General features: G+C 47.8%; 2 protein-coding genes across 2 annotated transcripts in view; both read left to right on the forward strand.

Annotated features, from left to right (window-relative positions):
- LOC134346463 (C-type mannose receptor 2-like) overlaps positions 1-10267 on the forward strand; it is a 66600-nt gene extending 56333 nt beyond the window's left edge. The window contains exons 14-15 of the mRNA XM_063047831.1: positions 3157-3516; positions 10218-10267. Coding sequence (XP_062903901.1) covers positions 3157-3516; positions 10218-10267 — 410 coding nt within the window. The remainder of the gene's footprint in view (positions 1-3156; positions 3517-10217) is intronic.
- A 3926-nt stretch (positions 10268-14193) lies between these two features.
- On the forward strand, positions 14194-14965 carry LOC134346127 (histone H3-like). The gene has a single exon (XM_063047431.1). The coding sequence runs from the start codon at positions 14195-14197 to the stop codon at positions 14603-14605; it is 411 nt and encodes a 136-aa protein (XP_062903501.1). The 5' UTR covers position 14194; the 3' UTR covers positions 14606-14965.
- The last annotated feature ends 575 nt before the right edge of the window (positions 14966-15540 follow it).

Consider the following 15540-nt stretch of genomic DNA (forward strand, 5'->3'; position numbering starts at 1 on the left):
TGGGGGGTGGCGCGTAATACGGTAACTTCGTGGATGGCGTGGCACCATCGCAACTCGGAGCGTTGGAATTCAGTCCTGGTGTGCTCTATAAGAAGGTTTGTACCTCCTTCCCCTGGGCACGTGGGTTTCCTCCGGGTGCTCCGGTTTCATCCCACAGTCCAAAGATGTACCGGTTAGTAGTTTAATTGGCCAGTGTAAATTGTCCTGTGATTAGGCTCAGGGTCAAGTTAGTGGGTTTCGGGGGCAGTGTGGCTCAGTGGCCCAAAATGACCTGTTCTGTGCTGTATCTCAAAATAAAGAAAAAGCGTCAACATGTCTCTCACCGTTACTTTACCAGGAGCCTCTGCTTAATCCCCACCTGCGAATCCTTATCTTTATACTTAAAGGCTTGTGGAGGTTCAGTTGATCAGTATATTGTAGTAATGTACCACTGCAGGGGGCCACATGAGAGCCAGCAGTGTTATTGGTGTGTGCGGCTATGAATGCAAAGAATGAAACGACATTGCACAGTTTATTCTTGTATGCAGTCGGTGTCCACTTTATTAGGAACACCTGTGCACCTGCTCATTAATGCAAATGTCTAATCAGCCAATCACGTGACTGCAACTCGGTGCAGAAAAGCACGCAGGCACGGTCACGAGGTTCCGTTATTGTTCAGAACGGGAAGCAAGTGTGACCTACGTGACTTTGATCTCAAACCTCTGCTGCCTTATGGCTATACCCAATCATGTGGAAGGCTTTGGGAGAAAACCACGAGGGAAAATCCGGAGCTGGAGTCCCGAAGGCCGTCCAGCATTGCCGTCAATGCTGACTGGCAACTCCTGCGATGCTGCTGGTGCCAGCCTGTGCCATTCCTTTGGATTCACCAGCTGTGTGGAGAGGGGAACAACATGGACAACAGCTTGCTGCCTTGGCTTGCATATCACATCCAAGTCAACCCCGACCTCAGTCCTCCTTGAATATCTCAAGCTCATAGTAATTCACTCACCTTGGAGTATGTATTAGAGGGAGCAACACAGACTTACAGGGGGTGCTGGTAGGGAGAGCAGGTCGATGGTTATTGGTGCAAATCTTTGTATATCTCAGCAACACGCACAAAATGCTGGAGGAACTCAGCAAGTCAGGCAGCGTCCATGGAGGGGAATAAATAGTCGACATTTCAGGCCGAGACCCTTCATCAGGACTAGAAAGGACGGGTGCAGAGTCAGAATAAGATGGTGGAGGAGAGGAAAGGGTACAAGCTGGCAGGTGATAGGTGAGACCAAGTGAAGGGTGGAATGAAATATTTCAATTTGGCTTTCCATTCCTATTCTGACATGTCGGTGCATGGCCTCCTCTATTGTCACAATGAAGAGAAACACCTAATACTCCGTCTAGGTAGCCTCCAAACTGATGGCATGAATATCGATTTCTCCAACCTCCGGTAATTTCTCCTCATTTCCCAGTCTAGTTCCCCTCTCAATCCCTTCTCTTCTCCTTTCCTGCCCATGACCTCCCTGTTGTGCTCCTATTCTTCCCTTTTTTCCATGGACCACTGGATTCTTTTTTCTTCATCCCCTTACCTCTTCCACCTATCACCACCTTTTGTCCATCCTCCCTCCTTCTCCCTCACCTATCACCTGCCAGCTTGTACTCCTCCCTCTCCCGTACCTTCTTATTCTGTCTTCTTCTTCCCCCTTCCTTTCCAGTCCTGATGAAGGTTTGGAAAGAGGCTCTTCATACCCTCCCATAGATGGTCCCTGACCAACTGAGTTCTTCCAGCATTTTGTATCTGTTGTTTCAGTTTATTCAGGTGACACACAATGGTATATCTCGGTTGAGCCTGTTGATGATAACACTCGATCTTCTCTGACGTCTGCTATGACTGCAATAAACAAACGGATGAGCAATAATCTCCTCAAACTAAATGAAGATGAAACTGAAATACTTCTGGTTGGTCCCAAAGCCAAAAGAGATAAACCTGTTGATAAACCTGGGAGCTTGGCTCCCCTTGTAAAATCAGAACTAGCCTGGGTGTTATCCCTGATCCAGACTTGAATTTTAGGTCCCACATAAAGAAACTGACCAGAGCAACAGTTCTACACTTAAATATTGCGAAGGTACGTTTGTTTCTGCACGCAATGATGCTGTAAATCAAATTCATGCCTTTATATCGAGCAGACTAGATTACTGCAATGCACTTTCTACTGGCCTTCCAAAGCAAACTGTTAATAAAGCTTAACTCATTTAGAATGCTGCTGCTATACTTTTAATTGAAACCAGGATGAGAGAACATGTAACTCCCATACTAGCTACACTACATTGGCTTCCTGTCAGAATTGGTTTTAAAGTTCTCTTACTTGTTTTTAAAGCTCTTAATGGTCTGTGATCAGGGAACATCACCCAATCACTTCCATTTTATAATTCTGCTTGAGTTCTCAGGTCTCCTTCCACCAGTCCCTTAAGTTCAAATCCTCTTCCTCAAAGATAATTGGCAGGTCATCTTTTTTCAAACTATGCTCCTAAACTGTGGAATTCAATATCTAAAACTATAAGGGATGCAGACTTATTGACACTTCTAAACACCAGCTCAAAACCTATTTATTAATCTTGCTTTTAACAAACATCTTTTTTGTCTTTATTTTCATGTTCATTTTTATTTCTGGGTTTTTAAATTTTATTTAAATATTTGCACTTTTATCCAATGTAAAGTACTTTGAACTATACATCTGTACAATAAGTGCTCTATAAATAAAGTTATTATTAAGGTTATCCAGCATCTGCAGAATCACTTATGTTTGGACATCTATACCTTACTTGAAATATGCAGGGGATTTCCTTAAAGTTGGCTGGCTGTACTTCCCATGAGATAGTTACTAGATCTGTTGGGTCTTACTGAGGTAACAGTATCTGCTTACTACGTTGCTGGCTTTTAGCTCTGTTCCTTCCCAGCACGTGCACCCTGCCAGCCCAACATCTGTGCAAGGATAGGTGGGGTGAAGGAATTGCTGATATTTCAGGCCAAGACCACAGATCAGAAACCTCAACAATTGTTCCCTGTCACCACCCCTCTGCCCACAGACCCATTAAGTTCCCCCATAAGATGATATGTTGCTTTAGGTTCCAGTGTTTTGTGCCTCTGAATCAGATAGCCTTGTTGTCCTGCCCATCCTCCAGACCCTATCCCGATGGCCCTTACCAAGGAGTATGTCTTAGTGAAGCGTGAGAAGATGTGGATTGAAGCACAAAACCACTGCCGGGCGGAATACTCGGAGCTGGCCAGCATACAGTCGCTGGAGGAGAATGTGCTGGTGGCACAGGTTCTCCGGACTGACGTTCCGGCCTGGATCGGCCTGTTCAACAGGCACCAGTCCGAGTACAGCTGGATGTGGGCCAACGGAGACGAGTTCAACTTCTCCAACTGGGACCACTTCTACCCGATGGACTTCTCCACCATGTCCGTCTGCGTCATCATGCTCAACGGCCGGTGGAAGGACGTGCCGTGCGATTTCAAGTTTCCTTTCGTCTGCTACACAGGTAAGGACTGCTGCCTGCCTTGTATTTCCACTGATAAACTGGATTCAAACAACCAGGACTTATTTCCTAATTTCATTTCCCACAACCATGGACTCAGCTCCTCTGACCTGCCTTTTTGACACAAATTCCCTGCTATGCAAAAATCTATCTGTATATAGAACACAGAACATAGAATAGTACAGCACAGTACAGGCCCTTCAGCCCACAATGTTGTGCCGACCCTCAAACCCTGCCTCCCATATAAGCCCCCAACTTAAATTCCTCCATATACCTGTCCAGTAGTCTCTTAAACTTCACTAGTGTATCTGCCTCCACCACTGACTCAGGCAGTGCATTCCACGCACCAACCACTCTCTGAGTAAAAAACCTTCCTCTAATATCCCCCTTGAACTTCCCACCCCTTACCTTAAAGCCATGTCCTCTTGTATTGAGCAGTGGTGCCCTGGGGAAGAGGCGCTGGCTATCCACTCCATCTATTCCTCTTATTATCTTGTACACCTCTATCATGTCTCCTCTCATCCTCCTTCTCTCCAAAGAATAAAGCCCTAGCTCCCTTAATCTCTGATCATAATGCATACTCTCTAAACCAGGCAGCATCCTGGTAAATCTCCTCTGTACCCTTTCCAATGCTTCCACATCTTTCCTATAGTGAGGCGACCAGAACTGGACACAGTACTCCAAGTGTGGCCTAACCGGAGTTTTATAGAGCTGCATCATTACATCGCGACTCTTAAACTCTATCCCTCGACTTATGAAAGTATGTGATATTAAGTATATTTAATGAAGTGTGCGACTGTTTCCCTTATTAGATATCAGTACCAATCACAAAACCTATTTCACGAATCAGTAACTAATAAAACCTGCATGCTATGGCCAATAATACCTCGATTCAGTAAAGTAACTGTCCAACAGTGAGTGTGTGCCCAACAGTCTTTCATTCGCACCCTATCTTGTCTTGGTGTGCCTGGTGACCTTGGGTCCTGGGCTGGAACAAAGAGGCTTCACCTGCAAGTCTGTCAGGGTCATTTACAGTATCCAGTACTCGTGGTGTGGCCTCCTCTGCATTAGTGAGATCTGATGTCGTCTGTGGGTCTGCTTCGCCGAATCCCTTCGTTCTGTCCACTGCAAAAGGCACGGTCTAGCGGTGGCCACCCACTTCAGTTGGACGTCCTGTTCCCATTCTGACAGGTCGGTCCATGACCTCCTCTACTGCCATGATGAGGCCACACTCAGGTTGGAGGAGCAACACTTCATATTCCAACTGTGTAGCCTTCAACCTGATGACATAATCATTGGTTTCTCTAACTTCTGGATATTTCTGACTCCTCCCTCCTTTTCTGTGTTTCCATTCCTTATTAGAAACATAGAAACATAGAAAATAGGTGCAGGAGTAGGCCATTCGGCCCTTCGAGCCTGCACTGCCAGTCAGTATGATCATGGCTGACCATCCAACAGAACCCTGTACCAGCCTTCCCTCCATACCCCCTGATCCCTTTAGCCACAAGGGCCATATCTAACTCCCTCTTAAATATAGCCAATGAACTGGCCTCAACTGTTTCCTGTGGCAGAGAATTCCACAGATTCACCACTGCCTGTGGTTACTCCTCTTCTCTCACCTGCCCATCATCTCCTCCAGGTTCCCCTCTTCCTTCCCTTTTTCCCATGATCCAATGTGGTCTCCAATTAGGTTTTTTCTTTTCAGGCCTTAATCTCTTCCACCTGTCCCCTCCCTCCCACCCACCTTCCCCCTCACCTGGTCTCAACTTTGACAAGGTGCCACACATAAGGCTACTTACCACATTAAGAGCCCATGGTATTACAGGAAAGTTACTAACATGGTTAGAGCATTGGCTGATTGGTAGGAGGCAGTGAGTGGGAATAAAAGGATCCTTGTCTGGTTGCTGCCGGTGACTAGTGGTGTTCTGCAGGGGTCGGTGTTGGGACCACTTCTTTTTATGCTGTATATCAATAATTTAGATAATGGAATAGATGGCTTTGTCGCCAAAGTTTGCAGATGCTACGAAGATTGATGGAGGGGCAGGTAATGTTGAGGAAACAGGAAGGCTGCAGAAGGACTTAGACAGATTAGGAGAATGGGCAAGAAAATGGTAGATGAAATACCATGTTGGGAAATGCATGGTCATGCACTTTGGTAATAGAAATAAATGTGCAGACTATTTTCTGAACGGGGAGAAAATCCAAAAATCTGAGATGCAAAGGGACTTGGGAGTCCTTGTGCAGAACACCCTGAAGGTTAACTTGCAGGTTGAGTCGGTGGTGAGGAAGGCAAATGCAATGTTAGCATTCGTTTCAAGAGGTCTAGAATACAACAGCGAGGATGTGATGCTGAGGCTTAATAAGGCACTGGTGAGGCCTCACCTTGTGAACGGTTTTGGGCTCCTCATCTTAGAAAAGATGTGCTGGCATTGGAGAGGGTCCAGAGGAGGTTCACAAGGATAATTCCAGGAATGAAAGTGTTATCATATGAGAATATTTGATGGCTCAGGGTTTGTACTCGCTGGAATTCAGAAGGATGAAGAAGGATCTCATTGAAAAACCTTTCGAATGTTGAAAGGCCTGGACAGAGTAAATGCGGAAAGGATGTTTCCCATGGTGGGAGAGTCTAGGACAAGAGGGCACATCCTCACGATAGAGGGGCACCCTTTCAAAACAGAGATGCGGAGAAATTTCTATAGCCAAAGGGTGGTGAATTTGTGAAATTTGTTGCCATGAGCAGCTGTGGAGGCCAAGTCATTGGGTGTATTTAAGGCAGAGATTGATAGGTTCTTGAAAGGTTACGGGGAGAAGGCCGGGAACTGGGATTGAATAGGACGACCAGCCATGACTGAATGGCGGAGCAGACTCGATGGGCCAGGTGGCTTAATTCAGCTCATATGTCTTATGGCCTCAACTATCACCTGACATCTTTAAAAAGTTATGCAGACATAAGTAACATAATAACAGCAGTGAAATTTCATAAAACTCTGGTTAGGCCACACCTGGGGTACTGGGTACAGTTCTAGTCGCCCCATTATAGGAAGGATGTTGAGGCTTTGGAGAAGGTGTGGAGGAGGTTGACCAGGATCCTGACTGGTTCAGAGGGCATGTGCTATCACCAGAGGCTGCATAAACCTGGGCTGTTTTCTCTGGAGTGTCGTGGGCTGAGGGGGGATCTAATAGAGGTTCACAAGATTATGAGGGGCACAGGTAGAGTGGACAGAGAGTATCCTTCTCCCAGGGTTGAAGTGTTTAATACCAGAGGGATGCATTGAAGGTGAGAGGGGTAAGTTCAAAGGGGCTGTGAGGGATGTGCTGGGTGCCTGGAATGACAGTGGAGGCAACGACATCGGAGGATTTTAAGAGACGTGTAGATAGGAACATGGATGTCAGGAAGATGGAGGGATATGGACATGGTGTAGATTGGAGGGATTAGTGTTTGTATGGTTTTGATTTGATCCATAGCTGCTTCGGCACAACATTACGGGCTGATTGGCCTGCTCCTGTGCTCTATGTTCTATAAATCGTATAATAAACAACACAATTAAAACAAATGAAAGGTCTGAAGAGAATGCAGATGCTGGAATCTGGAGCAAAAAAACCAAACTGCTGGGGAAACTCAGCAGGTCGAGCAGCACCTGTGGAGGAAGAGGGACGGGTGTCGTTTCGGGTTGTGGCTCTGTATCACGGTTAGGGTAGTGTGCTGGTCAAGTTACGTGTATTCAGAGACTTGCTCAAGAACTGTGCGCTCAAATCCTTGGATTTAACTTCAGTCACTGAATAAACCTGGAATCAAAACTTTAACAGTGACCATCAAACTGCTGTTTGTCATAAAAGCTTAAGCGATGTTTTGCAAGGAGGGGAATCCTCAGGCCTTCCCTGGTCTGATGTGAAGGAGGGGAGATGCAGCTTGGTGGAGTAGCTGGTAGAGCCTCTGACTCACATCTGGGCTCAATCGCAACGTTAAGACCATAACACTTGGAAGCAGAACCAGGCCATTCTGCCCATCTAGTCTGATCCACCATTCCATCATGGCTGATTTATTATCCCTCTCAACCCCAGTCTCCTGTCTTCTCCCTGTAACCTTCGATGCCCTTACTAATCAAGAACCTATCAACCTCCACTTCAAATATTCCCAAAGACTTGGACTCCACGACCGCCTGTGGCAGTGAATTCCACAGATTCACCACCCTCTGGCTAAAGAAACCCCTCCTCATCCCTGTTCTCAAGGGACGTCTTTCTATCTGCCGCTGTCTGTTTGCTGTTTGCAAGTTCTCCCTGTGACAGTGTGGAATCCCCCCGGGTTCTGCGGTTTCACGTAGAACAGCATAGGAAATGGCCCTTCGGCTCACGAGGTCTGTGCTGACCACGGTGCTAAATTAAAGTGGAGGCCCTTCTGCCTGTGTATGGGCCAGACCCCTCCACATGCAGGATCTATCTAGAAGGTGGTCGGGGGCAGTTCATGAGAAAGGGTTAAGGGATATCAGGTCTGATGGTGTTGCTCTGGTTCCTTAAGGTTGTTATCGCTGGGGGTGGTAATGGGGACAAGGTCCCATTACCCATTCAATGCTCCCGGTGGTGGGCACCTCCGACAGCCAAGTCCAGCTCCTGACCCTCACATGAGGCTTAGCTGCTAATCCTGGTGGTGCTGTCTCTACTGACAGGAGAAGGGGCAAAGGCAGTTTACTGGCACCTTAAAATTAGTCAATTTGGTCAGGTGAGGCTTGTCAGCCATAGTTGGCAGTTCATCTAGGAAAAGGAAAACTCTGATCTCAAACCTTCTGTGCCTTTCGGTTCTACCCACTCATGGGGAAGGCTTCAGGAGTTAACCCCGAGGGGAAAATCCAGAGTTGGAGTCCCTCAGGCAGTCCTATGTTGAGTTCAACTTTGACTGGCAACTCCTGCGACGCTGCTGGTACTAAACTGTGTCGGTCTCGGCCGTTCCTTTGGGTTCATCAGCTGCTTGGAGAGGGGGAGCCTGCTGCACGGGCATCAGCTTGCTCTCCATATCGTCCTGTCCCGGCTCGCGTATCGTGTGCACATCTAGGACCAAACATTCATGGCCAACCTCGACTATTGGAAGGTCTCTCTCGGTATTGCTCTGTGAGCCAGTATAGAGTCTATAGGCCGAATGGCCTTTAGTTAAAATAAAAAGCTGAGAAAGCATTGCATATTTTAAACTTTGCAAGGTTTTGTGAAATCTGTATTTCTTTTGCTTTTTTTAGGGTAACTGGACTTCAAGAAGGAAAAAAGAAATCACTTGGAACACATCAGAATTACTTGAAAAGACTACCCTTGTTCTTAACCATCTCACTCCCTCACCCACCCAACATCCTGAAGATCGGAAACACTGCTTCTCTGTTTTAACAACCTTACCTTTATAAAACATCCCAGTCTTTGTTGCTTTTAATCAATGGTATCTCCGCTTTGATATAATCCTTAGCGACGTGTCATTGCCTCCTCCCAAATGCTTCTCTGCACTCTTTTAATTGCCAGAATTTCAAAGGTTCAAAGGTACAATTCAATGTCAGAGACATACATATAATATACATCCTGAAATGCTTTTACTTCGCAAACATCCACGAAAACAGAGGAATACCCCAAATAATGAACAACAGTTAAGTGTTAGAACCCCAAAGTCCTCCCCAGCTCCCCTCCCTCCTGCGTGTAATCAGCAGCGAGCAACGATACCCTCTCCTCCCAACGGCAAAGAAAAACATCGGCGCCCATCACTGAGCACTCAAGAGTGCAGCAAAATCAACAGCAAAGACAGAGACTTGCAGTGCTGTACTCCAAAGACTACTTGCTCACCCACTCGGTATTTGACATACCACAGGCTCTCTCTCCCTGATAAGGGAGAAAGAGATGTCTCTGCTTTGGGCAACACACATCAAAGTTGCTGGTGAACGCAGCAGGCCAGGCAGCATCTATAGGAAGAGGCACAGTCGACGTTTCAGGCCGAGACCCTTCGTCAGGACTGACGAAGGGTCTCGGCCTGAAACGTCGACTGCGCCTCTTCCTATAGATGCTGCCTGGCCTGCTGCGTTCACCAGCAACTTTGATGTGTGTTGCTTGAATTTCCAGCATCTGCAGAATTCCTGTTGTTCTCTGCTTTGGGGCCAGTTTTACCATTTCTACACTCCCCAGCTCTCTGAATTGTTACTCGCTGCTGGAATAAACCACAGCCTGCCCATAAAATGTGCGCTGTGAACGGAAGTGGACGAAAGGAAAGCTTATGGAACGCAGAACAGCACAGGCCCTTTGGCCTGCAGTATTGTGCTGACCGTTTAAACCACTTCCAGATCAATCTAACCCTTCCCTCCCACACAGCCTATAACCCTCCACTTGCCCATCTAAAACTCTTGTAAGTGTCCCCATTGTATCACCATCCACGGCAATGAACACAGAAATAGAACATTATAGCACAGTACAGGCCATTCAGCCCACAATGTTGTACTGACCATTAACCTACTCCAAGATCAATCTAACCCTGCCCTCCCACATAGACTTCCATTTTCCTTTCATTCCTGTACCAATGTTTCCAAATTCAGATTTGCAACAATTGTACCCTTTCTGTTTAATACACTTTATTTAACATCTGTCAGTGCGTCTCCTCTTGTTTCACTGCTACTGACTTTCCAGCCAGAGCTGCTCTTGGTGAACACTTGTTTGCAAAGTACGGTAAACCACCTCACCCCTTGCAGCTGCTGTCCGAGAGATCGTTTGGTGTAAAACTGAATACAGCCAGTGCTAAGTGGTAAATGTTTCAGCTCTGAGCTGTGCCCTTGCGAGCCCTGAAATTGATGTTGCCTGGTGAAACTGCAGCAAAGTGTTTCAATGTGATCACAGTCCTCAGTTCCCCCACCTCACCATGGCCACCTTTTTGTCCCTTGTCTTGTAAATATGGTCCGATGAAGTGTTTAGAGTGGGGCATGGTGTCCAGCCACTTTCCTTCCGGATGCCAGCTGGGCAGATTGGGTTGTGGAGTCGTTGCTGAAGGGAACACAAGAGACTGCAGTTGCAAGAATCGGGGGGCGGGGGGGGGGAGGTGAAGGAGTACAAGCTGGCAGGTGACAGGTGAGACCAGGTGAGAGGGAAGGTAGGAAGGTGGGTCTGAAGGGATGAACTGAGAAGCTGGGAGGTGAAAGGTAAAGGGCTGAGAAGAAGGAATCTGATAGGAGAGGAGGGTGCACCATGGAAGGAGGGGATGGATACTGGAGGAACTCAACGGGTCAGGCAGCAGTTGTTGAGGGTGGGGGAGAAATAGACAGTCAACGTTTCAGATCGGGACCCATCATCTGGACTGTTTCCCTCCTTTTTTCCCCTCTCTTTTTCTGTCTCTATCACCTAGTAGTCTCTCTCAACCCCACACCCCCCGCCCACCCCGCTCCACGCCCCCCTCTGCCACTACCTACCCATCGTCTCACATCCCTCCTCAGCCCACCAGACACCCTGGAATCCTTTCTTTCCACTCCCCCTCTCACATTACACCGCCCGCCTCTGCCTTTCCTCCCCACTCGCAGTTCTGATGCGGAAACGTTGACAAGTCCTTCCCCCCGCCACCCCCCACAGGTGCTGCTCGGCCTGCTGGACTACGTCTGTGCAGAGTACAGATTTGTGACTTGGAATTGAAATCCTTCAGTGACTTGTTTTCCCTGCCCCATCCATCAGACCCAGTCACAGTTCAAAGTATAGTACCTATATGTTACCATGTACTACCTTGAGCTTAATTTACGAGGGAAAAAAAAAGAAGTAGAACAGAATTTTGCAAGAAGCTGTATGTACACAAAGCCTGACAAAGAGCCAATGTGTAAAACGAGACAGACGTACTGGGTGAGACCGCAGCCAGTAACTCGCCAGAGTACTCTGTCCTGAGCCAGACTTCCGGCTGTAACGTGTCTTTGTGGTGTACCCTTCCCCTCCTGGGGGTGAGGTCTTTGCAGCTTCTGCTGGTGCTGGGGTTTTACGGGATGGGGTTGCTAGACCCGTGCCCAACACTCCTCCTTTCGCAGCCGGGCTGGGGGCTGTCACGGCAGAGGAAGGGTACGCGAAGAAGATGCAAGACAGCTGTGTCAAATTGAAAATAAAAATGATACTGAGAACATGAGTTACAAACAGTCCTTGAAAGTGAGTCTGTGGGTCGTAGGATCAGCTCAGAGTAGTGGCGATTGATGGCACTCCAGTTCAGGACCCTGATGGCTGAGGGGTACTAGCTGTTCCTGAACCTGGTGGTGTGGGGCCTCCGACCTGGTACTGGTGGTGAGAAGGGGACATGTCCCGGATGGTGGGGTCCTTGATGCCTTACTGTGCCAACGCTCCCTGTAACTGTGCCCAGTGCGGGGAGGGCTTTGCCCATGATGGACCGGGCTGTGTCCACCTCTTCCTGGCCATTGGTGTTTCCATACCAGGCCATGGTGAAACCAGTCAGGACACTCCCTGCCATGCATCTAGAGAAGTTTGTCAAAGTTTTTGGTAACATCCCCAATCTATACAAAACTTCTAAGAAAGTAAATGCGTTGTCACGCCCTCTTTGTGATGGCCGTTACTTCCCAGCACAGATACTTTGAAATGATAACGCCATGGAATTTAGAGCTACTGACCCTCTCCACCCACCCCTCCCCCCAATCCCGTAATGAGGACTTGCTCATCGACCCCCGGTGTCCTCCTCCTGTAGTCTGCCTAATCAACCTCCAAAGAAAGTAATGTATCTGATTCCACCCCCTGCTTTGGCAGGTGTTCAGCCACTCCTGACCACCCTCTGCATCCTGAGAGTCCCAGGATTACTTCCTTATCGGGAAAGAGCACAGAAGAGACTCACATGGAAGATGCTTGATCTTGATGGATTGAGATATATGGACAGGCCTGGATTTTTCCCTCTTGAGAAAAAAAGAGGGGCTTAGGAGTGATCTGGTAGGCTTATGAAATTACAAGGGAGTATAGACAAGGGAGTATAGACAGGAGAGATCATTTCAAAGGATCTGTCGTGGGAAGTAATGGCCATCACAAAGAGTGCGTGACAATGCATTTTCTTTCTTAGAAACATAGAAAATAGGTGCAGGAGTAGGCCATTCTGCCCTTCGAGCCTGCACTGCCATTCAGTATGATCATGGCTGATCATCCAACTCAGAACCCTGTAACTGCCTTCTCTCCATACCCCCGATCCCTTTAGCCACAAGGGCCATATCTAACTCCCTCTTAGATATAGCCAATGGACTGGTCTCAGCTGTTCCCTGTGGCCGAGAATTCCACAGATTCATCACTCTCTGTGTGAAGAAGTTTTTCCTCATCTCGGTCCTAAAAGGCTTCCCCTTTATCCTTAAACTGTGACCCCTCATTCTGGACTTCCCCAACATCGGGAAAAATCTTCCTGCATCTAGCCTGTCCAATCCCTTTAGAATTTTATATGGTTCAATAAGATCCCCCCTCACTGTTTTTCCCCCAGGGTTCGAGAATCTAAAACCAGAGGCCACCTCATTAGGTACACCAGTACACCTGCTCATTATTGCAAATATCTAATAGGCTAATCGTGTGGCTGGAACTCAATGCATAAAAGCGTGCAGACATGGTCAAGAGGTTCAGTTGTTGCTCAGTCCAGACATCAAGAAATGTGATCTAAGTGACTTTTACAGTGGAATGATTGTTGATGCCAGACAGGGTGGTTTGAGTATCTCAGAAACTGCTGATTTTCATGCACGAGAGTCTGTAGAGTTCACAGAGAATGGTATGAAAAACAAAAAAAAACATCAGTTGATCTTCAGTTTTGTGGGTGAAAACGCCTTGTTAATGAGAGGTCAGAGGAGAATGGCCAGACTGGTTCAAGCTGACAGAACTCAGATAACCATGCATTACAGCAGTGGTGTACAGAAGAGCATCTCTTAATGTGGAACACATTGAACCATCAAGTGGATGGGCTACCGCACCAAATGACCACAAACATGCCACTTTATTAAGATGTCGGGTAGCTAATAAAGTGGCCACTGCGTGTGGATTGAAGATGAGAGCGGAGAGATTTAATGAGGATCTCAGGAGAAACTCTTTGTCCACACAGAGGGTAGTGGGTAAATAGGACGAGTGGTGAGGAAAGGTATAAATACACTGTTTAAATGATATTAGGACCAAAACATGGATAGGAAAGGTTTCCAGCGGGGGTTCCCAACCTTTATTATGCTCTGGGCCAATGCTATTAAGCAAAGAGTCTGTGGATCCCAGGATAGGAATCCCTAGTTTAGAGGGAGACAGGCCAAACACAGGTAAATGGGACTAGCATGGATGAATTGGGCCTCAAAGCAGGCCCTTCGGCCCGATCCATCCATGCTAGTTTCTGATGATCATATGTTAAGATGCTAGTCGTACAATGAGTCAGGTACCTGACAAAAGACCCAAGGAGAAATTTAAAGGAAATACTGTACAAGGAACGCAATCGGGTCTTGGCGGGAAATGCAGGAGGGGGGGATGGGAGCATTAGAAAACCATCCAATGGGAGCGCGGCAAAAGGGCCAATCAGATGTGAATTAATCAAGGCAATGAAAGCAATTTATCGGCGGCGTCGTGAGGTCTGGACCGGCCGTGCAGCCAATAGGATGTGGGTCTGGCACGGACCAATGGGCGGGGGCCCCGTGGGCTATAAAAGGAGCGGCTGTGGCCGTTAGCTCATGTTGCTCAGCGACGAGCGGTGAGTAAGATGGCGAGGACTAAGCAGACAGCACGCAAATCGACGGGAGGGAAAGCTCCCCGCAAGCAGCTGGCGACTAAAGCCGCCCGCAAGAGCGCTCCGACCACCGGCGGCGTGAAGAAGCCGCACCGGTACCGGCCCGGTACGGTGGCGCTGCGGGAGATCCGGCGCTACCAGAAGTCGACCGAGCTGCTGATCCGCAAGTTGCCCTTCCAGCGCCTGGTCCGTGAGATCGCTCAAGATTTCAAGACGGACCTGCGCTTCCAGAGCTCAGCCGTGATGGCGCTGCAGGAGGCAAGCGAGGCCTACCTAGTGGGGCTGTTCGAGGACACCAACTTGTGTGCTATCCACGCCAAGCGGGTCACCATCATGCCGAAAGACATCCACCTGGCGCGACGCATCCGCGGCGAGCGCGCCTGAGCCTAGAGGCAGGCGCCGGCTACCCCGTAACGGCTCTTTTTAGAGCCACCGAACTGTACAACGGAGCTGCAGCCTTGCTTGAAGTTTAATCCCGTGTTTATATCAGATGTAACGGTGGAGAGTGGCTAAATGATGAGTGGGACTCGTCTAAATTAAGCTTTAGAGCGTTCAGTACAAGGACTCCCAATTCCCTTGTATTCCCCCCCGTTTGGAAAAGTGCACATTTATTTCCATTACCGAAGTGAATGAAGACGCATTCACAAATACAGTATTGTATTTCATACTCAGTCATACTTTATTGATCTCGGGGGAAATTGGTTTTCGTTACAGTTGCACCATAAATAATTAAATAGTAATAAAACGTTAAATAGTAATATGTAAATTATGCCAGTAAATTATGAAATAAACCCAGGACCAGCCTATCGGCTCAGGGAGGAGTTGTAAAGTTTGATGGCCATAGGCAGGAATGACTTCCGATGACGCTCGGTGTTGCATCTCGGTGGAATGAGTCTCTGGCTGAATGTACTCCTGTGCCCACCCAGTACATTATGTAGTGGATGGGAGACATTGACCAAGATGGCATGCAACTTAGACAGCATCCTCTTTTCAGACACCACCATCAGAGAGTCCAGTTCCATCCCCACAACATCACTGGCCTTACGAATGAGTTTGTTGATTCTGTTGGTGTCTGCTAACCCTCAGCCTGCTGCCCCAGCACACAACAGCAAACATGATCACACTGGCCACCACAGACTCGTAGAATATCCTCAGCATCGTCCGGCAGATGTTAAAGGACCTCAGTCTCCTCAGGAAATAGAGACGGTTCTGACCCTTCTTGTAGACAGCCTCAGTGTTCTTTGACCAGTCCAGTTTATTGTCCGTTCGTATTCCCAGGTATTTGTAATCCTCCACCATGTCCACACTGACCCCCTGGA

The sequence above is a fragment of the Mobula hypostoma genome, chromosome 5 (genome assembly GCF_963921235.1).
Source record: "Mobula hypostoma chromosome 5, sMobHyp1.1, whole genome shotgun sequence".
Lineage (NCBI taxonomy): Eukaryota > Metazoa > Chordata > Chondrichthyes > Myliobatiformes > Myliobatidae > Mobula > Mobula hypostoma.